Source organism: Lepisosteus oculatus, chromosome 13 (assembly GCF_040954835.1).
Source record: "Lepisosteus oculatus isolate fLepOcu1 chromosome 13, fLepOcu1.hap2, whole genome shotgun sequence".
Taxonomy (NCBI): Eukaryota; Metazoa; Chordata; class Actinopteri; order Semionotiformes; family Lepisosteidae; genus Lepisosteus; species Lepisosteus oculatus.
In genome coordinates this window covers 10,818,514-10,845,936 of record NC_090708.1, presented here as the reverse complement: position 1 = coordinate 10,845,936, position 27,423 = coordinate 10,818,514, and the positions used below count along the sequence as shown (strand labels likewise).

The 27,423-nt window shown below is 37.5% G+C and overlaps 1 protein-coding gene across 2 annotated transcripts in view; it reads right to left on the bottom strand.

Annotated features, from left to right (window-relative positions):
• gpc1a (glypican 1a) overlaps positions 1-27,423 on the bottom strand; it is an 87,822-nt gene that overhangs the window by 39,260 nt on the left and 21,139 nt on the right. The window contains exons 1-2 of one of the 2 annotated variants that reach the window (XM_015361140.2): positions 24,291-24,427; positions 5,908-6,066 (exon numbers count right to left, since the gene is read on the bottom strand). In XM_015361140.2, the coding sequence (XP_015216626.1) occupies positions 5,908-6,016 (109 nt within the window). In that variant the 5' untranslated portion in view covers positions 6,017-6,066; positions 24,291-24,427. Of the gene's footprint in view, positions 1-5,907; positions 6,067-24,290; positions 24,428-27,423 lie in introns of those variants that run through there. The other variant, XM_006637749.3, reaches the window with a different exon arrangement.

Genomic DNA, 27,423 nt, shown 5'->3' with positions numbered 1-27,423 from the left:
ATGCTGTCCTCCTTTTGGAATAATTTCAAAGCACACACCAGCCTTTCAAATTTGTTTTAAGCCCGGCTCAGGCAGTCACTTCATGTGTAAATTCTATCAGTTGAGTTAAAATGCATTCACAGAAATTGCATAGAAGAACGGTCATCACACAAAGTCTCTTTTTTTCAAATTCTAACATGCTCTATTTGGATACAGTAGTACCTGCTGAAGAAGAGCCTCTTACCACAATCTTCAAAAACAGTCCCTTAGAATTCTAAGGTGGTATATGCACCAGTTGCTGAACAGAATAATATGGATAAAGTAAAAGCTGATGAATTAAAGTATTCCTTTAATTTTCTTTCTGCGTGGTGTACACTATATGTAATTGTATGTAGGTGGAGAACCTACAGTACGTGAAGAAAACTAAAAAAAACAGATTAGAAACAGATTCTTAAATACAATATTATTTTGGATTAATGCTTATCTTCCTTTAATGCTGTATTCCCTACAGAGACAGGTACTGTATTTATGGACTTCTTTTTTCAGTGGTACAGCAAGAGAGTGATCCCCAGTGACACTTGCTGATTGCCATGATAGGAAATGCAGAAGAGTAACAGAAGTCTATTTTTTACTTTCCAAAAAGCAAGAGAAATTTAAATCAGACTAATATCCACACAGCTTATAAAATTAAAATGAGAAAGAACGACTCTGCTGAACATCTTCAGGTTGACTGCGTTTAGAGGAAAGTATACATTTTTAGCAAAGCGTCAAAACCAAGCATAAAAGGCTTCTATATTTCTCTGTTTCTCCAATACATCTGGGTGAATGCCTGTCTGCCTGCATCTTTTCCCATGGCATGCTCGCTGTCCCTAACACGCACTGACGCAGGACGCCTGCTGATCACCCCGCAGTTGCTCAGGGGTCGGGGAGGGTCAAACGCTCATTTCCCCGGCAGCGCGCCCTGCCTGAGGGAGCCGGTAATCTGATTTCATGCTCCCCTGCCATGGGGGCTTGTGGCAGATTACAGCCTCATTAGTGTCCCGAAATGGGCAGCAGTCCCACCCCTCTCTAGCCAGCATCCCATTGCCGTCACATTTCCTGCCTCTGCTCACTCAAAGATGACATTTCACAGCAAAGACAATGAATCATGCTTTGTCTCATAATGAAAGTCATCCTACTGTTCTATGCACAGTATATAGCATTCCACTGGAATGCCTTGAATTGTCTTGTCACTAACCATCATAAATTGAACAATCAGACTAAATCCAGTATAATTATGTATACCAATACTATGGTGAGCCTTTTGTTATAGAACTCCGTCTATTGGCTCAGCATTAAAAATTATGAATGACTTGCTGTTTCTTTCTGTAATGTTCAATGTTTTCTGTATCACAAGGAAGTCTTGAATTTGAGCACACAATAGATCACAATGATTAACCATGTATTGTATAAGTGTGACATATTCCTGGACATTATATTTTCTTGCTTGTCTTATGTATTAAAAGATACAAAGATTGATTCATTACATATTACAGTATTTACAGAGTTTAGATCAGCTGACAGCAAAATGAGCAAGAATCTGGCACTTGTTACAAAGTCTAGGACAAGTGCCTGCATTTAAGAAGTAAGGGTGCAAATACTCATGTGTCACCACAGTTCCTGCTGAGAACAGAGCTGAAAATTAATGGGGAGTCAAGGATCCAAACAGATAGTCAAAGATAACAGAGCATGGAAAAGCATTTAGCCACCACAGGAAGATGTGACAGCAGCAGGTAAGGTGAAAAAATATAAAACTATTCAAAGCTTGAAGGGCAAAATACATAAGACAAGGAAAATGACTTCCGAAGACCAACACTTCCCCCCCACGCTCTGTAAATTTCTGCAACTGGCGATCAATTGATCACCCAAGGTTTGCAAATTCTGTTCTGTCCTCCTTTTCTTGTTTCTCCTATCCTGGAGTCCTTGCACTGGCTTCCGGTCAAATTCTGTGTAGACTTTAAAATCCTCATGCTCACCTATAAGGCTCTGCATGGCTTGGCACCTTAGTACCTGTCTGAACTATTATCGCCCTACACCCCACCTTGCAACCTTCACTCTTCTAATTCTGCCCTCCTTACTGTCCCCCAAGCCCGTCTACATTCTATAGGTGACAGGGCCTTCTCCTGTTCTGCCCCCAAGCTCTGGAACTCTCTCCCTAAGGATATCAGAAAGTCACCGTCTCTAAACTCCTTCAAATCCAGACTCAAAACCCTCTTCTTCAGGAAAGCCTTTACTTAACTGGTTCCATTCTTTACCCCTCTGCTTTTCTTAGTACCACCATCCACGGTCTCCTCTATATATTGTAATTGTGTTTTATCTTGTGTATTCTTCTTATTTATTATTGTTGTCATCCTGTAAAGTGCTTTAAGAAGCCACCTTTAAAGGCGCTATATAAAATTAAGTTTATGATTATAACTTACGAAGAAAGGGGTCTTGTATAATTATATTACACACTGCAGCTTCCCAAACACATTAACACCCTTTTAATGACTGTAGGCCTCAATTAAATCTTGATATACACACTTACGGTCTAATTATGGCTGCTGCTAATTGCTACAATCAGAGAGCCTCAAAGTCTCTACCCTGGTCCTCCATATTAATGTCTCTGCAAGACCATAATAAACAAGAAAAAATATAATTTATGACTGACTTTGAAAGTTCTTGGTTCAGAGGCCAGTCGCACAGTACAGTAACAGGCCTGGCACTAGCTTATCTTAAATTATTATGGAAGATGACAAAAGGAATTGTTGTAGGTTTTCCTGGCTTAAAGTTTCAATTACATGACCATGTGGTTAATTGATTAGGTTATATTTTGGATCATTATAGGTTTTCTGTGGGTGCACATTTCAACATACAATATGCAGCAAGAAATTAAAGAAAATAAGAAGTCAATAAAATAAATCATGCAAGAATGTAAACCTTATTCTTCAAATATACAGTACAAACCTATCAAATCAAATAACAGAGAACCTGAGAGCTGAGTGGAGCTACAATATAAGACCAGAAAGTACTTTGAACCAAGAGAGCCAGAGCTCATCATAGCTGGGCTACAGCCTGATAGTGGATGACATGTCCTAGCTGCCGGCAACATTTACTGTATAGCTGGATTCAACAAAAATATACAGTTATCAAACTAACTCAAATCCCTTTCACATTGCAAAGTACTAGTAGAAGCCTTCCACAAACCAACATGTTCCTGTTTTACCAGAGCCCGCTAAGAACACAAATCAATAACTTTTCATCAGAAATTACATCTCATTGTAAAAACATGCCACCTTGTATGCCAAAGTTTTAAACAATTTTGACGAATGTACATTTATCAATCTGAATCGTAAGTGACCGTACCAGACTGAAGATTTCATGAATGTTCATCATTGCCACATAAGAATTTCCAGCCTACTGGTTAATGGAAATCTTCAAGGTCTAAGGGCACCAGGCACCAAACCAGTGCCAAACCTGAAAAGTGCAGAAAGCAGTGTGCACCACAGAGCTACAGAGTAACAATTAAGAAATGCCCAAATATTTTTTTCAACCACACCACATGGAAAATATTCATTAGAAAAGTATGCAACCACACATTTCAAAAGCTGTAATTTCAGTTTTTGGATACTTTCTATACAGTTCCCAGTTCATCCTTTGGATTATTTCACTGCTAGTTTTCTCAAGGTCTTCACAAGAACTTCCAGTAGAGATCATTTTGTCCCCTTGTACAAATGAGTGAGCAAGTTTGTTCAATTACCCAACAATGAACATTAAGTGGAAACACTAGTGTTTGAAAGTATGATGTGCATCTGCCCATATAATAACAAAGCATTACTTTATTTAAAGAGACACAGTAAACAAGATACCAAAAAGAACTACTGTAGGTTGCAGAGTACTGTATGTTGAATAAAGTCTTAAACCTTATTAAAGTTTGACTATCTAGAACAGCTAGATAGAACAGAAAAATGTTATTTGTAAACCACTCATTGACTACATAAGCAACTACAGTACCTCTACCATTTTTACATTAATACTTTGGTTTAGTTGTGAATTGATTTAGATGTAAAATGCAGAGAATACAAGATCAGAGGCTATAAACCATTTCTAAGACTTTAAGACTTACGCTTGACTTTTTCCACCCAGTTTCCATTAATTTGAAGTCTTCAATTCTATATTTAAGAATGAACTGCCCAGTACTATCATGCTATATGCTCTTTGGGTAATTATACAGAACAGTGAGGATGTTTGCCAAATGACAAGGGCCTTTTTCATTCTTGCTCTTTAAGGGAAATGTACAACAGGGTAAAAAACACACACAAAGTTAACAAAAATCATCAATACCAGGAATTTCGGGCCATACAATCTCAAAATATGTAGGTCTGTTTAAGTATTCAGTGTCAAAACATGGTGCTTACATGGTCTGACAGAGCTGACATAAGAAGACTGGTCTATAGTATTGTTGCAAAATTATTCTCATCATTCTATTACATATAGTGAAAGAAAGACACACAAAGGGAGCTGTCAGTTAAGAATTGGTTTAAATGAGAAGGCTAACGACAGCCTGTGTGGTGGGGAGCCTCCTGTCAGTAAAAGGAAAATGGACTCCCTTTCTATACCTGGGTTAGTGTGTTGCCAAAGGGCCATGATGTACCATTCACACAGGCTGTCCTTGATTACAATACTTCTCGAAAGAGCACACCCACAAGTGAGCTGTAGGCAGAGTGGCGGAGGGAAATGCCAGGCTGTTCCAAAAAATCTCTCTCTCTTGCAAAAGCGTAGCATGATAAATATGCTTTTTAACTCCATATTTACTCTACTGTTTTATCAATGTTCAGTGCTCTGTGCTGAAGCTTCACCTACCTTAATGTGCTTTATCAGGGCCTACTTTCTGGATCACTGAGTTTTATCTTTATAGTATTCTGTTCAAGCTTTGCACTGTCCGTATGCATTAAGGCTATTAAATACTGTAATTTCAAAAGCAAAAAGCAAAAAATTTTATCTGGAACTCTCTTAGCATCTAAACACAAATGTCCTGAATGGTGTCACCTGAGGAAAACAAAACACACTTTCGCTAGGAAAACAGTCTTATTATTGTTTAAAAAAATTTACTAAGAATTAATAAGTATGTGCTTCCACGTCAGTTCTTTACACAATCTCTTCTTTTTCCAAGCTTGCCTCTCTGCATTAAAATATTACGCAATAACAGTCTTCACTATTGTCACAATTGGCACACAACTCCTCAGCAGACATTTACACAATAGGACTCCCACTGAAAATATATAACAAGTTGACAGTCTGAGCATGAGAACTATACACAATCTCAGGCCTTTTTCTTTTCTTTTTTTACAAAATTAAAGGAAACAGCTTTGAAATTATTAATTTCACCTAAATGTACTGTAGGTATTTATATAGACTACAAAGAAAGTTGTCTTGAAACACAGCATTAAGTAATTCTGTAACTGTACCAGTTTTCCCTTTAAAAAACTCAGTAAATGCAAAAGCAATAAAATAAAACATATAAATAACATTAGCAATGGAAGATAACTCACTGACCTTGGGTGTGGAATTGAATTATGAGCTTCCTCTTTTCCACTGTTGAGTTTTTCCTGGCACTGAGGTGCTTTCCCATCTTCTCAGGATGGCTAGATCCTTTTTCACCAAGAGTATCCTGACTACATGTGTTGAACGAGCCAGATTCATCCTATACTGGCAACACGGCATTTTCAATGATAGACTGTATACTACACGCTGGTGCAGAGGGAGGACAATGTTGGTGGTTGAGTTGGGGGGAGGGGTTAAGAAAGATTTTGCACAACTATGGGAGACAGAAGGATGAGGAGGATAAAAGGAAGAGGCTGGTGCTCATGGGGAAGGTTGATCACTGACACATTGGCAGGCGAAACTTACCATCAAAGCTCTTGTACTGAGTGGTGAGGGAGAGCTGCAGTGAGTGGCCGGCCTCCTTCACTAGTCCCTCGAATTCGCGGCGGCTCAGGGTGGACAAACTCTCCTCCATCTCACTGGTGCAACAGGTGTAGCCCTGGGGGCAGATTCGCAGGTGTTCGCCTGGGAAAATTCAGCACACAGTGGGAAGAGAAAAAAAAAGCTTAGTGCACCACACCAACTGCTTAACCCTTTAGCTACTGTACCTGGAGCTCGATCTATGGATTTAGCGCAATGCTAAAGACATGGGCAAGGTTTCTGGCAGGGACAGTTCTCATAAACACTCAAGAAACATCCCTCAGAGCAGAAAGAGCTATTTATCTGTGGCCAGCCAAAAAGAAAAAAAGGTCACTGTGCCCTTTATACCTTTCCCACTACTTTATTTTTTTACTGACAAGTAGAAAGTCCATGGAATCTAAATGAGAACTATGTATTGCACCGACAGATTAAAAAAGGAAGGACGTCAAATTCATTATGGATTTCACTAAGCACACTAGGGACTATTAGGCTTGAAGTGGAACATGGCGATAATGAGATTACATTTCTCTTTTCTAAGTCTCTAAGCAATAATTACAATATAATAAAGAGGCCTGGCATTTTCATCTCAGACAAGCCCAAGAAGAATTAAACAAACAAGAGAAACATCTCTGCCTTTTTTTTTACTGCTGTTGGAACCAAGGAGTTTAATTTAGCAGCATAATTAAGAAGCAGTAAATAATAATTGAAAAAATCAAAAAGATCAGTGTGCATGTGACAGGGCTTCTATCACTCTCTAAAACTGTGCTGTTCATCTGTAACATCGCAAATCCTAACAAATTTAACATGAACGTGTATAACATTCAAGGAGTTGAAAATTTATAGAGAATTTTAGTTGTTAAAACTTAATGTTTTCAGTTTTTGCGAATATAAAAGAGAAATGACTATCATGAACTGTAAGAATGCATCCATGAATTAAAATGCACATTAGAGGAGGTGGCTGTTTCTTGGTCTATTGCTGAGAAATTCATAGTACTCTAGAGAGGTATTTACCACAGTAGGTTTTCACCTTATTTTTTTAAATGTGTCCAAAGGTTACAAAGGAATTTAACAAATTTAGCTTTGAATGAATAAACCTAAAGCAAAGCTGTATGAATACACAGCAAATAAAGAAAACAATTATCACTATGATCACCATAACACTGCGAGGATACATTTTAATATATGCGGGGAACACTAGAAAATAAAAAAGAAGTGACAATCACTGATCACCATTTGTGATGTTCACTTCTCTTTTATTTTGTAGTGTTCCCCGCATACTTTAAAATGTATCCTCACAGTGTAATTGTAACAGTATCCTCATGCATATATATTTTTTTATTTCAGAGTGGAGCCATGCTTGTAATGCAGAATTTCTAATCATTTCCGCTAAGAGATCTAATTAAGTTATAATAGGTGTCAAGTGACACGTGAAATTCTTAGAGAGAAATTCTATAGATCAGATTTTTTGCCACTTTTGCTGCGTGCAGCACATGGGACCAAACTGTCTAAATGTCATTAAATGTCTTGTCAAAATACATCCTTGCGCTGAACGGTGTGCTGGCGAATCTGCTTGCTGGGCACAGCTCATTTCATCTCTGAGGACTGTGCTGTTTGTACTGCTTTCCTTTTTCTTGAGACAAAACCTCAATAGGAGGATTGCATCTTAATGCTGATCACATTAACAAGAGGTCTTCACAGGCAACTAGAGCTTGCCAAAGATGTCTGTCCGTTGAAAACTAAAATGTGACCTAGAGTCAATTTAACAGACAGTCGCAGAGATTTATACTTAATTATCTGGATGCTGTTTCTATGGGAAATGGACCCTTTCAAGTTTTCTTGATATTTATTCATTAGTTACTAGATTAAAACAACATTCAGTGTAAATTTGTCTTGTAAAAAGTGTATTACAGGCAGAGTGTTATTACCTCTTATTATACACGTAAACAGTATCTTGCTGTACTTGCACTCAATAAAGCTCATACATACAGTACTGCTTTAATAAACAGGGAATTTGCAATAGGCTTGAGATTTCACCCAGTATGATTCATTGCTGAGATAAGAATCAGCACCTTGTTGCACAACAAAAACAGTCATCAGCCTGTGAAATAATGGCAGCCAATTTAACTTTATCGGGAAAGCTTGGCATGGCTGGATGCTTCACATCATGGACAGAGATTACAGTTGGAAATGAGACCCTATCCATCTGACCCATGTCACCCTAATTAAATCAAAGCCAGACCAGGCCTATTACCATCTATAAATGACTGGAGACATTAACACAAAGTCAGAGCAGCCAGTTTATGGTCCCAGTTACCACCTTTGTATTAATCATTAACCCACACTGAGCAGAATCAATGGAGATGAAAGTTATCCCCAGCCTCCCCTGCCCCCTACGTATATCAGCCTCTCAGGAAACATACATTTCAAACTGGCACAGCTGCATCTAGGCTGTTTTACTGCTTTCTAACAAGTAAATGTCAAAATTCCCCTTTTAACCCGCAATCTTCGGCCTATGAAGTTAACCTTGTACGTTTACTGAATCATTAAAAAAAAACAGTTTTAAGAAAACAGTGTTGAAACGTTGGTGGCAAACATCTCGAGAACAGACTGAATCACAGTGATTTATATTGTCCAACTGCAGGACATGGAAACTAAGCATTTGAATTTTAATAACAATCAATTTAAAGAATATATTGCAGGTTGAAGAAAAATATTGGAATCTCGGAAAGACATTTTAATATAGAAACAACACATTTAACCATTTACAGACTGGGTAGCCAAGATACAGTATACTACCATTTAGCAGAATCTCTTTGTTGCTTAGGTTAAGCCTGTTTCTAACCTAGCACAGTTTTCTTTCATGAGATATGGGGTCTATTTCATTGGTCAAATCTATTTCATCTCATGAGAAGAAAACTACATCTATCAATGTGTAGATACATTACTCGATGGTGCATAAAATACCACTTTGTTGGTGCTCTGTTGCTGTGCACCCTGGATACCTTTTAGACTTCCCTCTTGTGATCTTTCAAAAGCAGGACAGATCTAAATACATGGAATCCAAGCCATATTGGAGTTGTTCTTCGCTTCCTCCAGTCAAGCAATTTAATTCCCAAAACACTCCCTGGCAGGGTTCAGCAGCAGAAGTGTATGATAAACCAGTCAAACCTCCATTCTTTCAACTTCTGTATTTATATAACAACGATTTTTATATATATACTGTATGTATATATTCTTACTGGTTAGTTTGAATACAACTGATCTTCCATAGGAATGTACTGAAATTCAAGTAAATAAATATTTTAAAACAGTTTGCAATGACACCCCAAGCAAATATAAAATACCAAAACAGACTCCTTAATAGAAATCAAACAGTTCAGTTAGTTGAACCCTTGCTATAACACCTTTAAAGCTGATAATCCTTTTTAAAATGTCCACTTTCTGAGTTCATGTCCATCCTTTAACAAAGTCCCTCCTCCTCTTCCGTCTATTCACATACAGTAAGAGTCCACCAGCTGATCTATCTCCTTGTACAAGATGAGCAGTGTGTTCCCTACTGCAACGCACTTTATAGTTAAAACGTAAGGAAGCAGGGACTGTTAGTGCCATCATCATACATTATACACAAATTCATCTGACATTTACTGTATACTGTAAAGCCATGCATAGCCATGCAGACAGAATGCTGTTTGGGAAGTGCAGAATTATAATGCATGCATGACTGACCAGAACTAAAAATAGAGCTCCATGACATACTGTAAGCCATAAGCTTGTTTTAAACCTAAAAGATTTTTTTTTTTCAGACTGGCACATTACAATGGAAAGTGCTTCTTTTTCGTTTAGGCAACTGTGCACTGTATAATAAAACCTTTAGATTAACAACAAGTAATCGATTGTCTTGTGAATATTTAATTGTTCTCCAATGTTTGCTTTATCTGTTGGTTCTTCAGCTCAATATTTATTGATGAATGAAATACAAAAATGTCTGATGCCCAGAGATGTATTGTAGCTGCTCATGGATGACATGATTATTAGTATTGTTGAAGGTATATGGCTCATATCGTATGCTTCTTAAATACCATGTATTGAAAGAAAGAGTATGAAAGTGAAATCACTGAAGGAACCTGCGACTTGAATGCACCCTCTGCAGATGTCAAACATTTTTTTCCATTTCTTAATGATTAAAAGTGTGATTCAAAATGCCAAAAGAGCTAAGAGTTGCTTAATAGCCCTATAAGGCAACTGTACAGATGTTGTTAAAAATATGACTTCAACCAGTAAATTTACTGAGCATCAAAGGAACATATTGCTATGCAAGTATGTTTTTAAGAAAATACAGTACAAATTGAGTTTATAGCGAAAGTTCAGGAGGGGCGATAAACAGCCAAGTTCATTCAGCCTCAGCTGTCTGTAATTTGTAATCAATCCTGACGTCATTTCCTCACATAACATTATAAATACTACACATAATCCCCTTCTCTGCTCACATTCGTCTTTTGCAACCTACCCCTATCCCATCTCCATCTCTACAGCTGCCCCTTGGCCACTCCTCTCTGCGTCTTTTGGCCAGGAGATTAGCCCTCAGCCAGGCGGGTTAAGACAGATTACTGCAATTTGATACACTCAATAAACCCTTTAATACACCTAATTCTTGAATGTTGCCATTCCTAGTGAATACAAATTTGAGGTATTGATTAAATGTTTTTGGTGTCATTTCGATTAATTGATTATTCATGACTGACCATTATACACCTGAGAGACCTTGACTGCTGCACAAGCAACTAATTCACCTCATTAGTGAGAAAACCCATAAGGCATTGGTGATGACATGATTTAACCTGTTGCATGTCACTGTCATACCTTCTGGAAAACAAGAAGAAAAAAAGAAAAGAAAAAATATGTCCCATGTATCAAGGGACAATGTCCCTGTGTTAATGATGTGTATGTTAGAGCTCTATTGCTTGCTACCCTGGGTGTTCACTGTGAGCAATTTCTATCTTATCAAGGCACTGTAGTCAATGATAGAACACTGGCAGCAAAAGAGTCATGACATTCCCCAAGATCAATGTTGAGTTCCAAGGGTGATAGTCTTTAAGACCAGTCTTGTTACTACATAACTCCATTTGTAGGGATTGAAGGCCACCTGAGTGCACAGCTCTAAACTATGCAAATCCTGGGACCTAATTTGCAGTCCTTCCTTTGGCTCATCCCAGTATGACAAGATTCCAGGAAAGCAAACCACTCATCGTGCTCATGCAACGGCATTTTGTTTTTCAGAACTGCCAAGCTAGATCTTCACTATATATCTGTGGGGTGATCTAGGATGACATGTGGCATCTAGGGGTCAGAAACCAGGCACAAGCATGTCCAGGCACTACAAGAGGAATAGGACAGGATTCCACAAGATATTTGCAACCTGGTTCAAAGCATACATCACAGAAGTACAGCTTGTGGCCATAACCATTGTAAGCCTATGATCTTTGCAGTAGACCTCCTTGTTGATCAACTTTGTTGGTGGCAAGAGGTAGATCTATTATGCTGATTAATCATTTTGTGTTTGTTAAATAAAGCATCAGCGAACCTGCTCTAAAAATAAATTGTCCTCTTCCTTCTTTTAATGTACATTTTATATTCCAAAGCCAACTGACTATACAAGTACAGTACATTCTGCAGCCAAGTGGCACTCTTACGTTACGAATGGGATTGTTCTGACTATCTTTCTTGGAGAGATTAGAGCACTGGAATCTGGAGGATGCAATCGTTTATTACCGAGGAACAGCTGCTCGGATTTCTGTTCATCTTCATTGTTGAAATAGTCCAGGAAACCAATCCAGCCCTTTACAGTGGTAAGCAAATTCTATTGCATTTTGAGGTTTTTTTTGCTGAAATATTTCTTGCCTCTTTCCTCACATTTTATAATATTTAAATATCTCAGGGAACCAAAACTACTAAGTTAGGTTTGTTGGTCTTTCTGGGAAATGCCAAACTAAACCAAATTATTATTATTATTATTATTATTATTATTATTAGGAAATTATATAAACGCATCTTGAATCTTGCATAACATCGAAATTAGAGATTTTATTGCATCCTTTTATTTTTCTGCACAAAAGAAGAGAAATAAATAGAACAGAATATAAAGAGATCTCTGGTGTCAAAAAAGGAACCCCATATATGTACGTTGGAGAACCTCTGAGAGCGAGCCCTGTGTACAGTACAGTATGTCATCAGATAAAATGTCTGTGCTGTTGTAGCTGTGGCCCTGTCCTCGTTTCCCTTTCTCTAAGGTCCCCCATTATAGAGAACATGTTAAGCTCTTGCTCTTTCCAACATTTATTCCTGCTTGCTTGTTCTAACGGTCCACTTAATCTGTTTCATCTCATCTGTTGCAATCCCTGTCTGACCAAACCATCCACTTAAAAAATCATATTTGGGGAAAAAAGCCCATCTTTAAAGCCCAGCCAAAAAATCATACAATTTGCAATGAACTTGGAAGGTTGACTGTACTTTACATAGTAGAAGGGTTTTCACAGTTGTGTTAATAATACACAGGGGCAAATGAAGAATATATGCAGTGGGGAATACTGTACATTCAGCCATTGTTACCCTTTTCTATTCTTAAATCAAGCAGTATTTTAGTCCTGGAGAACTTACGGAGCAGGTCATTTTTCTTCCAAAATCTTCTCTAAAATGGGAATTTATAATATAATGTCATGACACAGCCAGTACCTATGTATTTTAGTTTCACTTCTCATTGTAGACATACACCTTTTCTAGCTGAGAAAAGAAAGTGTGTTAACTTGAGCATAAGTCAGAAACTAGAACTTATAAAGAAGCTTGAAACAGATAAAACCGCCGAGTGCATGAGAATTATGGGACAGAAGAAATTAACTGCGTCTGATACAAAAAAGAGCAAAGCTGTTGCAAATTTCATTAAAATTTGATGTGTGGGCCTCAAGGAGCTGATCACCTGTTGGTGCTAGAAAGCATACAGTATGAAAGTGGTAAGTCATGAACCATTGGAAGAAGATGTATATAAATAGTATGTACAGTAGTGTGTTTATGGTGTGCAAATTAGTGCTTGCAAAGCACAGAAATATCAGTTTTACTGCTAGTTTGTTGAAGTTTTCCAGTACATTATTTTATTTGTAAAACTGAAAATGTTATAACAAAACATATTATTTCTTCTCTTTTTACAGGATTCTATGTCATGTACTGCACTGTATGCTGTAATTTTGTTGAATGTTCCATTTATATCCGGTTTATTGTTCTGCAATAAATCTTTTCAGCGGTGCTTTAAGTTTCAATGACGGTTACAGATACGTATACATATACTATATGTATATTTAAGAGACATCTACTATTAACGGGCAGCACTTCCCTCCCATTAGTCTGTTAATTCCAAGCATTACTGTATACGAGAAACCATCCTGTGACAATTCACAATCAGGTTTACTTTGCAGAAGTAGGACCACTTCATCGATTATTTATGTTGATTGCTGATAAATAGCAAACACATTTCCATTTTCTTTGGCCTAAATAAAGAAATAAAAACAAATCTGTTCCTCCAGTTCAGCGTAATCCTCTGTCATTCTGTATGATGCACTTTGACAGATTAGTGAAAATTAGAACAGGAAGAATGAGGGTGTCATTTCAGCATGGGGCAGTCAAGCTTAAGTATGACCCTGATTCTGTGTGACACGATTTTAGTCTGCTAATATCAGCACATGGCAAAGCACTGAAAAAATGTGTACCCAGAGCCTTGGATACAAAAGTGGGAATTCACAAATGGATAAAACTGTACGTCTTAATACAGTACGTTGGAAAGATTTCACCATAGTACATGCATAAATAAATTTTAGATGCTTTCCCAATTGTGGCAAATTATAATAATAACAATAATAATAAAAAACTTTATTTAATATAGCGCCTTTAAAGGTGGCTTTTCAAAGTGCTTAACAGAATGTCAACAACAATAATAAAAAGAATACATAAGATAAAACACAATTACAATATACAGAGGAGACCATGGATGGTGGTACTAAGAACAGCAGAGGGGTGAAGAATGGAACAATTAAGTAAAGGCTTTTCTAAAGAAGAAGGTTTTAAGTCTGGATTTGAATGAGTTTAGAGAAGGTGACTCTCTGATATCCTTGGGCAGAGAGTTCCAGAGCTTAGGGGCATAACAGGAGAAGGCCCTGTCACCCATACAATGTAGACGGGCTTGGGGGACAGTAAGGAGACCAGAATTTGAAGAGCGAAGGTTGTGAGGTGGGGAGTAGGGCGATAACAGTTCAGACAGGTATTGAGGTGCCAAGCCATGCAGAGCCTTATACTATAGGTGAGCATGAGGATTTTAAAGTCAACACGGAATTTGACAGGAAGCCAGTGGAAGGACTCCAGGATAGGAGTAATGTAATCACTCACACTAGACCTGGTCCAGATTCTGGCTGCTGAATTTTGGACACACTGCAGTTTGTTCAAAGCAGATTTAGATACCCAGCGAGTAGATCATTACAGTAGTCAATTCAAGAGAACACAAATATGTTGATCAGCTTTTCAGCCACAGTTAGTGAAAGAATAGGGTGCAGTCGAACAGTATTTCTGAGGTGAAAAAAAGATGTTTTGACAATATGCTGCACATGTGGGTCGAATGCTAATCCAAAATCGAATATCACACCAAGGTTTTTCAATTTAGACAAGTACAGAACCATCTACAGATAGGGTTACAGGAGTGGCTTTACGAAGTTGATGGGGGGGCCAATAAGCATGACTTCAGTCTTGTCACAGTTAGGAAGAAGGACATTTTGAGTCATCCAAGTTTTTGTGTCAGAGATGCAATTAGAATAGACACAGCCACATCAGTGTGAAGTTTGGTTTGGATGTATATTTGAGTATCATCAGCGTAGAAATGATAGCTGAGGCTATGTGATCTTAAAAGCTGACCAAGTGGAAACATGTAAATGCTGAAGAGCAAGGGGCCCAGTATTGAGCCCTGAGGAACACCAGACTTAACAAGACCAATTTCAGACCTATGCCCATTAAGAGAGACAAAGTGACAGCGATCAGTGAGGTAAGACTTGAACCATTTATTAATAACTTATCAAATTATTAACTTTCTCGATATACAGTAAAGCTTCTTGGTCAAAAAGAGCGCAAGACTAAAACGGGCACAAGCTTAGTCCAGACAACAGTTTACTAGCTGGCGTTCCGTAATTCCTCTGCCACACATAAAACGGAGCACAATGTCACACTACAAATGTGATTGGCAGACAGCACTCTGAATGAACATGCGACAAACATTCTTACATTCTCATTGTACTGTGAACCTCAACTTGCGGGTCCTATTCTAAAATTATTTAATATGTCACAAACTAACACGCCATTCTAATTTTTTGTACTAAACCTATTTTTGGTGCCCCTGCATAGCACTGCCTAGGGCAGCTGCCCCCATAACCCCACCCTATTTAAAACCCTGTCTATAAATACAAGCTGCAAATTTTATTATACTAGTTTATATTTATCTGCAGAGCCACAAAGTGCATCTATCCCAAGTTTTAAAAAGCAGAGAACGCTATTACTAAGACTAAAATAAAATCAAACATTCAATGGCATTTTTAATTAAAGCTCTCAACAGCAAGAGATATTTAAAACAGTTATATTTTAAAAGATCTGACAAAGATGTGAGCAGTTCTGAAGCCATTTCTCTTTTCCTAAAACCACAGAACCCAAACTGCTGCAGACTGTCGTTGCTTTGACTTCATGGAGCAAATGTGTGAAAATAATTTAATTTCAATTTAATTTATTGGGATAAAAGTTGCTCATTTAAGAATAAAGGTATCCAATGACAACAGTGCTTTAAATGTCTTTAAAAGGCTATTGTAAAAAAGAAGTCATAATATCCTTATTTTGATTGTTTTTGCTTAAACTTTTCTGAACTGACCACACTCATGCAAGCACACAAAAGCCATTGAGGTTGGTATTACATGAAAACCACAGATGAAAACTTTATAATGATGGGTTTTAGATTGTTATCTCTGGAATCAAGTCTACTTTGCATGCACTAAGGCCTGCTGAGCCGGCTATCCTGGTTTGAGTGGAAATGGTCAGAGAGCAGTGCCGGAGGGGTCCAATATTTAACTGTCAGACAAGTGCTGAGGTGGCGGGGAGCTGTCAGGACCTTTTGCTACAGAGGGTCCCAATCTGTGTGCCCTGACCTGGGTTCCCTTCCTCAGGGTCACCATATGTGAACAGAGCACAAAAAGGGCATGTGTGGGCAAGCAAAGGCACCTTTTCCCCTTTCAGAATCTGAAGCTACAGCCTTTCGTGTCTCTTTCGACTTCAGGTTCCAACAGTCCCCGGACTGTTGAAAGGAGGGTGAAGTGGGCAGACCCCATGAAAGCAGTGTCTCGTAAGAACAATGTCTGTTCTCCTGCCTGGTAAAGCAAAATCTAGACACTCCATGTCGAGAGCTAAGATTTGTTAAATCGCCTGTGAGCTCCGAGACCAGTAGGCAGGAATGTGCAGTTCCAGTAATTGAGACCAGGAATCCAGATGTTCTTCTGGGCTTTACAATTAGAAACCAGACAGGGTACAAAGTATTCTCCAGTATATGATCAATTAAAGGAGTGGTAGAAAAACAGGGGCAGCAACCTTGTTTCTCTATTCCCTGTTGGATGAATGTCACATAAGATGTATTCAATAATTCATGTTATTTGTTAGATTGGTTTCGATGATAGTCAAATCCCTAGTGAAAAATCTCCTCTCATTTGTAAACTTTCTTGTGTTCTCTGCAGGCACAAATACATTTGCATAACACTAATAAATGTATTTTAAATTAAGCAAAGGACAGCAGAGACTAAATCTATTCCAGAAAACCTTGATTTATCTTCAAGTTACCCTTACCTAAAAGACCCCATAAGCATATGCAGGTTGTAGACTGAATATTATTTTCATATACTGCACTTAAATTCACTAGAAAAACTGTCTGTCTACCCATTTCCTAATATTGCAGCTTTGTTAATTTTGGATTGCCGTTGCTTTTACAGCTAAGGCACTCTTAAGGATCCAGTGCTCCAAGAGTGTAAGCATGAACAATATAAAAGTGATGGTGGAATGATTTTCTTTTTAAGAAAAGACAAAAGGAACACAAAGGGATATAAATCCCGTGATATTGGCTAATCCCACTTCCATTACCTGCCTGTCGTCAGCCTTTGTAAAGTTGCCACAGTCATCCATCATCAGGCGTGATGACTCACAAGTAACTCCCCCCTTGCTAAATAGATTCATGTTTGGCTGAGACACCTATAATTTTAACACAGATCAAAGGACAGATGTTTCTTTATCTCCCTTTCTTCCTTTGCCCCAAGGTTTCAATCTTTTTAGTTCTTCCACACTGTAACGGCAGCTATTCCTCAGATTCCCAGAAAACTGAACTATTCTCTGTGCTAATTAAACCTCTTTCCTCCATTTCATTATTTAATTTTGAATAAGAAATTAAAGCCACAGCCACTATAACTTACCAAAGTCTTAATGTTCTATCAGGAATTGCATATTATAGAGGCTCTTCTGAAGATATTATTTGCATTTTCCATTCAATGGTGGGTCACTTGCCAGAGGTAATATTTCTCTAATTTAAAAATACTGTACACACATACACTTATACTGTATAATTACACACAAACCTTTCTTTACAAAGTAGAAAAACACATAATAGCAAATATTTTCAGTCCTCACTGTAGGTCAATGACAAAATATATAAATATATTTGTCCAGAACGTAGACAACCTGGAGCAGTGATTTTAATGTGAGTACATCACTTTTATCATGTTTTCATACAGGTTTTCCTTTTGGCAATGTACTGTACATGTGGCACAGACTGATCAAGTGAAAGTGAAAAAAACAAAAACATAAGACAACAAGGCTTAATTCAATCATGGGACAATATCATTTTTCTCCAAACTACTCCTTCTGCAGTTGTAGAATATTAACCTAAAGAAGCCAATTGTGTCTGCTCAAGTTTTAAAAGGGTAAACATGTCTTTTTAGTGCACAACTAAAAATGCCTAGGCAAGTCAGAACGTGTGTGTTCAGAGCAGTCAAGCTCCCTGGAATGAGGGACAGTGTCCACACACACACACTCACACACACAAAGCACTCAATCCGCATGGCATCTGCTAATGAAACTTCCAAGAATTAAGCCTGCTGAAGCTTATCATCAGACAAGCAAGACCTGACTGGTAAGGTTGAACACATTCAAAATTAAAAAAAAAACACCCTAGCTGAAAAGGAAGCAAAATAAAAGAAAGCGTTTGCTGTCTTTCATGCACGTGTTGTTATTAAAATGCATTAAATTTAAGCATTAAATAACTTTAACTAAATGTATGTTTACATTTATTTATACATGTTTTATAACTTAATGTGTATTTTGTTAAAGCAAAGACTACACTGCTGTCTGTTTGTGTAGCTCCATAACAAGAACTCAACAAAGGGGAGAGAGACACCAAGACCACTCAGTTCATGGCTGAGTAATGAGGTGGGCAAGCCCATTTACTTCTTCAGAGAGGCAAGGGATCAAAACTCTTGGGGTTAGACGCGGGGGACTGCAACTCAGATTAGCCAATCAAACCTTAGCCTCTGGGGGTGGGAGGAAAAACCCACTGCACGAACAGGAAGGAAATACAGACTCCACACGGGCACTGAAGGCCAGAATCAAACCCAGGCCTCAGGAACTGTGGATTACCACCGGCACTAAAATAAAATGGCAAAATGATGATGGTGACCTTTAGGTAAACGCGTGCAAATTAGTATTGGGCAGCCCATCTGATAAAAGTGGCAAAACCTATATGAATTTATTTTCTTGCTTTATCACAAATTGTGCATTGCTTGATCAAATTAGGCATCTGGTCTTGGTTCTTCCTTTTTTGTATAACCATATTGCATGATAAACTCTATTCCCATTAAAAGCATCATTTAACCACTCATCCTTTTGGCTGTACTAACCCACGCAAACACGGGAAGAACATCGATAGCACCTCAGGTCCAAATGTAATTGATTTTGATTACATTTTTAGAGCTCGTAAGTGGTTCTGGACACACGGAAATGATATAACACTACACTGTTATTATACCCAGGCTGGGAGTGAAAGACCTGTATAAGAGTGTAGATATACTGTATCATATCTATCCGCCTTTGACTTCACATCTCAAGATATTTAGGAATTCTCCTGTTCATGCCTATGTTATACAGTTTGGCAAGTTTTTCCATACATATCGTTGTCACAGAGTCCCAGATTGAGGCAGCTAAAAGTCTGTCGCTTATGAATGGAAAGCAGGCCTTAGCTCTCCTAGATTTCTGGCACAAGTAAAGTTCCTCAAAAATTATATTCATGTAGTTTGTTCAAAGCCTCATTTCCTTCACGTGGATTTAGACATATTTGGTTCAAATGAAAATGTGATGAATATGCGATATACAGCTCTGAGGCACTAGAAATACAGATAGGCTGCTGGAACAGATGTTCCTGAGAAAGCTGGCTTCTGTTTGGAAATGTAAGATTCACTATTCACACCTGAGGTTTCCGATTTCAAAACTAATATCTCACTTCTCAGCAGGTCTTACAGCTAGAAAATCTGGTTCAGAGTTTAGGAGGGAGTAAATCCAAGTTTTTTTTTTTAAAGGAAAGTTCACCGGAGTTGAGAGTTGAGCAAATTTAATGCTGCAGAGGGATTTCAGTTCTGGAAGTGAAGGAAGAGCCATCATTGAAAATTCAGAAGTAGAGATCTCACAGCTGTCAAGTTCAATAAAGACATCACGGTAAGGTGGATCTTACAGAAGACTTATACGATTTAAACTACCGTTATGGAGCCAGCAAAGCCACAACCCACATTAAAACCCACAGCGCAGGAGAAAAGAGAAATAAAATCTATTTATTGACATCAGTCTGGGGTATGCATGAGCCTGCAAATTAAAAGACAGAATGTGAATTTTTCACGCATGGTTAAGAGTCTTTTCTTGTCAAATGTGTGCAGGACAATCACAAAATGGCATCTGAACAGTTTTGTGAATATAAATGGTGACACAGAGCAATGTTGTTATTCAGGAGCAATAACTGAAAGGGCTGTGCACAGTCATTTTGCTTTATTGACATATTTACACAAACACAAAAGACAACAGCTCAAAGTTGCTATTTTCTTAAAATTGATGCCTATTTTGATTCCATTGTGGTGGCGGCTTTCCCAAGGGAAAAGGCAAGCACAAAAAGTCTAGGAAACACTGACTCAGATTTTCCACAAAAAGCCAGAAAAATCTTGCAGAATTGCATAATATATACTGTACAGTATGTTACAAAATGCACAGCAAGTAATACACTTTATTGGGTGTATACTTTATTACAGTATGCTTTAAAAGCTAAATATACTGTAAAAGCCTCCTGTAAAAACCTTCTACTTTTCTAAAGAAAAAAAAAAGAAATGATCACAGGCTTTAACCCTCACTTCTTTTATGTGAGGTTACCTACTAATCTGATGGAAAGATAACCCATCCTACAAGTGTTTTTTTCCCCCATCTATATTTAATTTTATTGCTTGGAATCTAGGTAAAAACTCCAGTCTTCTGCTTCTAATCATCAACACGCCATTCCCAATTGGCTTTTGCATGTCTCGTTGTTGCGGCACTAGCTCTGTACAGCATCAGCTGGCAAATCTTTATGCCGTGACTCCTAACCCCCCGTGGAGTAAGAGGTAGTTGAAAGCTAGGTGCAGGACGTTTTTGTGGCACATAGGAACTAGTCGTCTTTTCTGTTCCCCTGGCCTCTCAGCCCAGGACGCATAAAGCCGTCAAGTTTTAGTTATAAAGGTGATTCACTGCCATCACACGGCTGGGTTCTAATTTGGAAACGCTGTACATCAAAGACCAAGTTAATCAGTGTAAATGTGCTCTTTATTTTTTATTTAATAATGAAGCAAGGCCCTGCACAAGTTACTCATTTGCTGCTTTCCGTTTTATCTTCATTGGCTATATAAAAAAAAACAAGGCCAAGAGAAAAGAAGGAAAAGGAGTCTTTGTCTAAGATGTCGCCTTAAATCCGGCCATAATTCTTATCCTTCCGATATCTATCTCTTCAGAAACTGGGTGCTAAACCAAGTGAGCTGTTTTGTTGCTCCTCATACTAACATTCTCAGATGTACAGACACTGAAATGAAACTGATACCGTTTATAAAGACTGCTTTATTTGTGATATACTGTAGTGTAATGTGTCTGAGCCTAAAAACCCTACATGAACCAAATGAGCCCTTTAGATATGTAACCTTCCTTACGTCCTTAAGAATTGTTTTTTTTTCTAAATTGTTATGGGTAATGTAATCCGCATTTAAAATTGGTCATAAAAAATCAGTATTTTATAGTCAGCCTGAATCATATATTTGTGCAAGTGGCCAAAATGTATCTGCTAATGTTAGGAAGTAATACCCATCTACGTTTTTTTCTTTATAAATAACTAATTTACTTTGAAGGCTTTCAATACGTTGTTGATAGTATATTGGAGAATTAAATCTCATTTTAATAAATAGCGGTACAGCAGGCAATAGAAATCCACTAAATAATTTATAAATTCACTTTTACTGAAAATTTGCATTACTGCACATGCTGTATGTTATTAAACAGTCATTACTGCTTCAGAATGGGGCCTTTAACATTGCAACAGTGCATCAGCATCCTATCATAGTTGAAGTGCCACGAAACTTCCTTCAATATACTTTCACAATTAAATATCATCTACAGTACTTTAAAATGCGCTTATGGGAATCTTGCTGCTCAATAACCATTATCTTGTCTGTGGATGGTAAATATTTCTAAGATTTATTTCTATATTTAATCCCTCTCTCATTTAAAAGAAGATTCCTTTAAAAATGGGTGATCTGAAGATTGTAGAACTGCAATTATATTTATAAAATAATGCAATGCATAGCATTTTCTTTTGTAGTTTTTTTTATAAAAGAAATCCTGTGGCATATTTAGACAAGAGAGTTCCCACTTAAAGTATGTCCAACGTTTGACTTCCTATTTTCTGCACACCAGTTGTAATGTCCAGAAGTAGTTCAGCACTCCAAACCAGCAGAGTTGTCCCTTCTAATGAGGCTTGATGAGATAGAATACCAGGGCTCTCTCCACACTGCAAAGCAGTCAGAATAGAAATTCTCCCCAACTCCTTTATGGAGTAGTGTAGAACGATTTCCCTGAAGGCCACGTCTGAGGTACAGTGCAGAAAACAACTGCGGTTTTCATCTGTCAACCTGATGAACTTCGCTACTGGCAGGCAGTGTCTAAGTCAATGAGGTATGAACAACTAAACAGACATGTATCCTTACCTGCAAAACAGACTTAAATCTTCAAGAAAAAAAACATTGCAGCTCAAATGTTTGGAAGCAACAAATGATGTATTAAAGTACTAGGGATGGGAACTCCTGCTCATTTTGCCTCTCTGGCTTGGAATGGATTCTGCATAACATGAAAGGTATGTTTGTTCAAAGGAACCAAAATATGACAGCACCCCAAGCAATTTGTCAGAAAGCGAGGGGTTTGTCTCATTTGTAAAGCATTTCTTTGAGAGGTATGATATTTATACCTGTGGCGAGCACTGTTCTACTGGTAACAAAACTTTATTCTTGAAGTGTTATTAATTTTTTTTAATTCATTTGACACATAACTTAAAAAAGAGACTGTTCAGAGATGCTGGGGCTTTTAGTGAACCAGACATTAAAGCAATATTCTACTCCCTAGTGCTTGTGTATAATTTTATTAATTCTAAGCTTCCGATCCATAGATTATACATGGTCATAAAGAATATGTTCTTTACAAGGACCATAACAACACAGTGTCAGTCAGCTTGTGAATGTGATATACAATGACATCCCAAGACAGTTTCAAGTCATTGTCTTGAAGAGCTCTACACAATGAGCACTTGGCCAGGGGGATTCACAGCCAGTACTCATTTGCTGTAATCTCACTCAGGCTCTTAGTCACATTAACAACAAAGCTGTCTATTGTAAACCATTCCACGCAACCCCCATCCATTCTACAATAGGTGAAATGAATGGACAAAGGCTCACTTTTGATTAAATCAAGATCTGCCAGTCAAGATATTTTGTGCCAAATTAAAAAAGTCAAATCACATAACTTCAGATATTTAAAAGAATAAAGACGACAAGATAATCCGGAGTTTCCTGAGTTATTCCCCTTTTAATGAAAAGTATTTATTATACCATCTCTCTCTCTCTGTGTCTCTCTCTGTCTCTTGTGGTATAAGATTTACAGACTTCAAAAGCATTAAACCACATGTCCTGACTTGATATTAAAGAACATTGTGCTTAAAAGCGAATGGGTAATAGTCGTGTGATAATTCTCCACAAGTTCAAACAATAAAAGATACCCTAAATCTGGAAATGTAGCCCACTTGCAAATATTTTTCTTCCATCTGTGTTTCTCCACAAATAACTACACAAATTAAGATTATATGATTAATGTAAGAAATTACTTTTTCTGGATAACAGGGCCAATGGTCCTGAAGTCCTTAAAGACTTTAAATAAAAGGTCACTTTCTGTAATTTGAGACTGCAATTTATAAAAACTATTTGTTTCATTGGACAGTGTGTTACACACCATACAATTTAAAGCACCATTAATGACCTAAATTGGACTTTAAACGGCAAGGACCACTGGCTAAATGAAATGAAATTATATGATATCTTAAGTCTGCTTAAAATAATAAGGATCTGTGGGAAAAAGTAAATAGCTTTTTGTATCTGCTTTCTTACTTAATTTCCTTTTGCATTTAACCTTGTGGCAATTAATTACCAATGTCACCATTAGCAAGGAAGGGCACAGTCTGTAAATTACAATGCAAGGATTAATAGATCTTAACTTCACACTTGTCACGCTACCTAAAAAAAGGCTTAGCACACCAGATGAAATACAATTAAAAAGGCTGAAATACAAAGGCCTTCAAGTGGGTACCGTGGGACCATCCACAGGTATGATGGCATATCTGCACATACTGTAGTATACATCTTGCATGGTAAAAGCAATGAAGAACTCAAGTGTACAAGTTAAACATTTCAGCTGTTACCACTCTCTTCAGTACATGCTTATAGTGCTAAACGCTTTCATTCCACTGTCAGCAAACCTAAGGGAAATTAATGCTTAAATATCATACAACAACCGGTGACATTCCTGCAAGTTCTTACAATATCTGCTTGGAAACATTGCAGAATTATCATGAACCACAATTTAGGTATAAATGTGTCATTTTCACCGAGCAAAAGATATTCACCTACCACAGAACTGCACAAAGACATTTTGCAGAAGAGCACAAAAGTATGATGTCAATCAAAATCATTTTGGAAAGCGAAAGGACTCGGCAAAAACAGGATGGCATATGAAAGCATGATGACAAAGCTTCCTTCAATTGTTTGTGTCCTGCAGTGTCGTTAAAATGGAGCACGGAGTGCAATCAGTTGGAGACGTCATGCCTTTTGGTCAGCTGGGTATGGTATGAGTGGCGCAGGCTGTGTCCTGACTACAGAGCTGGGAATTAGTTCCTGGGAATCCAGCCCATACACAAGCCGGACAAAAGCTTCCTCTGTGTTGGATCGCCTTCATAAGATAAAATGAGACTCTCAAATGGACTCCCAGAGTTTAAATACTGACATTATACAGGTTTATGCAGGTTACCACGCAACTGCAAAAAGGCTCCCCTCTACACACTAGTTTCCCCCCTGGCTGACTGTTTCGAAGACTTCCATCAATAGGGTACAATTTAAGGCTCAAAAAGAACACATTGGGAAATGTATTCAAACTCCGACTGAATTTTAGACTCAATTACTTTTGGCTTTTAAAGGCTGGACCTTGTGGAATTAGAAATGATCTATTTTCCAATAAGGGGATAAGGGACCAGGCTATCTCATTGAAGGCTCCTCTTCATCCAGTTTTTATCCTTTTAGCCTAATTTAAATCATGTCAAATCTACACTGTGTAGCTCAGGCTTTCATACTTACTGTGTCTTACCACAATTTTGTGTACAAGAGGAGAGATTACAGGGCTAGAGAAGGTTTGATCATACTGTACTATCATCATGATGATAGGTATAAAATATAAATTTGTATATTGAAAGTTCAGAATAAAGAAACAAAGAGCAGTTGGGATTTGTCAAAGGTTATTTGATTTTAATCACCCAATTTAAAATCAGACAACTGAACATACTGTATAAACACCTTTTTGCTAGGTCATACTGGAATGAAACAACAACTTTTGCTTTGACCTATATTGTCTAAAAAAATGATGTTCATTAGATTTTCCTAATGTACAGTATGTGCCAAGGATCAAACTGGCTTAAAATCACATGTTGAATGGGTACTCGTTGACTGATTGAGAGCTTTCCACAGAGCGTACATTTTATTACAGACTCAGTAGCTACAAAAAATCCTACACACAGATATTTGTCTCACACCTTTCAAATGCATACATAAACTGACACTAGCCTTAAACCCCCTTGCAGTTGAACAGGTGCTTTGGGGCTGTATCAATATTTATCAGACACCAATACACATTTAAGACATTGTGGGTAACCTAAATACAACAAAAAATTCCAACAAATTAAAACATTTAAGGGGAATACCCAGTTCTATCAAAATGTGTTTAGAAGTCAAAATCATTGAAGGCCTTGAAAAACATATTCAATGAGAACAGAGAGTCCTACTGATGATTAATTTAATACCTAAATAGCTTACTACAAATTATAAATTTATAAATGTATAAATTATAGTGAAATTGTTGATTGAAATCATTGAAATTATCTACAGCTCCTGCTCAGAAAACAAAAAGTAACATAGTTTAATATACTGTAATAAACCAAACAATTAAAGGTACTGCCATTTTCGTTATTTTGTTGTAATTTTGTTTTCATTTTTGGTTCCCTCGCTAGGTCTATAAAATGTTTCAGTCAAGGAATGCAGGCTGAGAAAAGACTGTTGTCAGTATGCCGTAAATTTGTTGAGCAAGATCTCTGGGGCCCTTTTGGCTTAAAATAGGATTACGATCTTGAAATTCTCTGTAAAGGTAATGTCTTAAAAACTCCCTAATCCTACAGTAAACATACAGTGCTTTTAGTAGTTTGGCAAGATTAATGATCGTGTTTGCAGCACAGCTGTGTCACTGTCAGCCACAAATTGTGGAAATCTTAAAAATATTCCAAGCCCTTGTACAGTTCTTTTTGTTTTCTTGTGATGTTTCTTTCTCTCAACCAGTGATGGACAGCCCTGGCTCAAAATGAGACTTTCCTCCTATCTAGGCCAAGGCTAATTATGCATTGGCCATAACTAGATGTTACATTCTGCCACACTGATGGGATGCAACAGTTGGCATGTTAAGAAGATAAGACAAGATTGATTTAAAAACCTATTGGGACTTCTTTTGTTTTGAAGGAGGAAGAAACTGAGACTAGGTCAAGCCAAGAGATATTTATAACTTTCATCTTCTTCAGTATGTCAGTGAGTGGGGTGAGTGACTGCACATTATATTAATTCCATCTCAAAACTAATTGGACCAGATTTCTTGTGCAATTTCCTATTTGAGCACCATGACATTTCAATTGCTATATACTAATTATTTTCTGTGTCAAAGTCCTCCATCTCTGACCTAAATTCACTTTATAAACCCCCCTAATATGTTGGCCTTAAATTTATACACATTACTCTATTCTATCATTTTTGTATAAGATTCTTTGTTATAAACAACTAAAACAGAGAGTTGCATTTGTAATCCCAAGAATAAAAGACACTAAAACCTACTTAATCTTGTTATATTCTTAGCACAAAACACAGGAGCCCCAACGTTCACATATTTTGTCAGCATCACTATAAACATGTTAACTCTATGGTTGGTTTCACACTCCAAATAGCAGTGCACATTGTTGGTCCAGTGGTGTCTATGGATCTATCAGCTGTAATTACTGCGCCTGTCTGTTAAATATAAACTTTTAGAATGGTTGGTAAGCCAGAAGCTAGATCAGCTGACAAGAATGGCAAGGGAAAATGGTTAGAACTCCCAATGGAATTTAATACATGCAGCTCTAAGATGTATATAGAGCGATTAAGAAGTTATTAATTCTTAGTATCATTGCATGCCATTTTGACTTTCCTTGATCAGATGGCCACACAGACGTGATCCCTAGAAAATTTTTTTATCATACAGCAATCAAACTCATTAGTGCAATAATATAAGCAAACATAAAAATTAGAATATTCAGCTGAGTACATTAATTGCTGCTAAATGTCAGTAGTTTAACACAGATAAAAAAAACCTACAGGACCCAACAATTGCAGATATATATATATTAGTACACAGATTTTTTCAGCACAACTAAGGTCAGAGTCTCTTAAAACAAAACAAAATATACTGGCCTCATTTGAA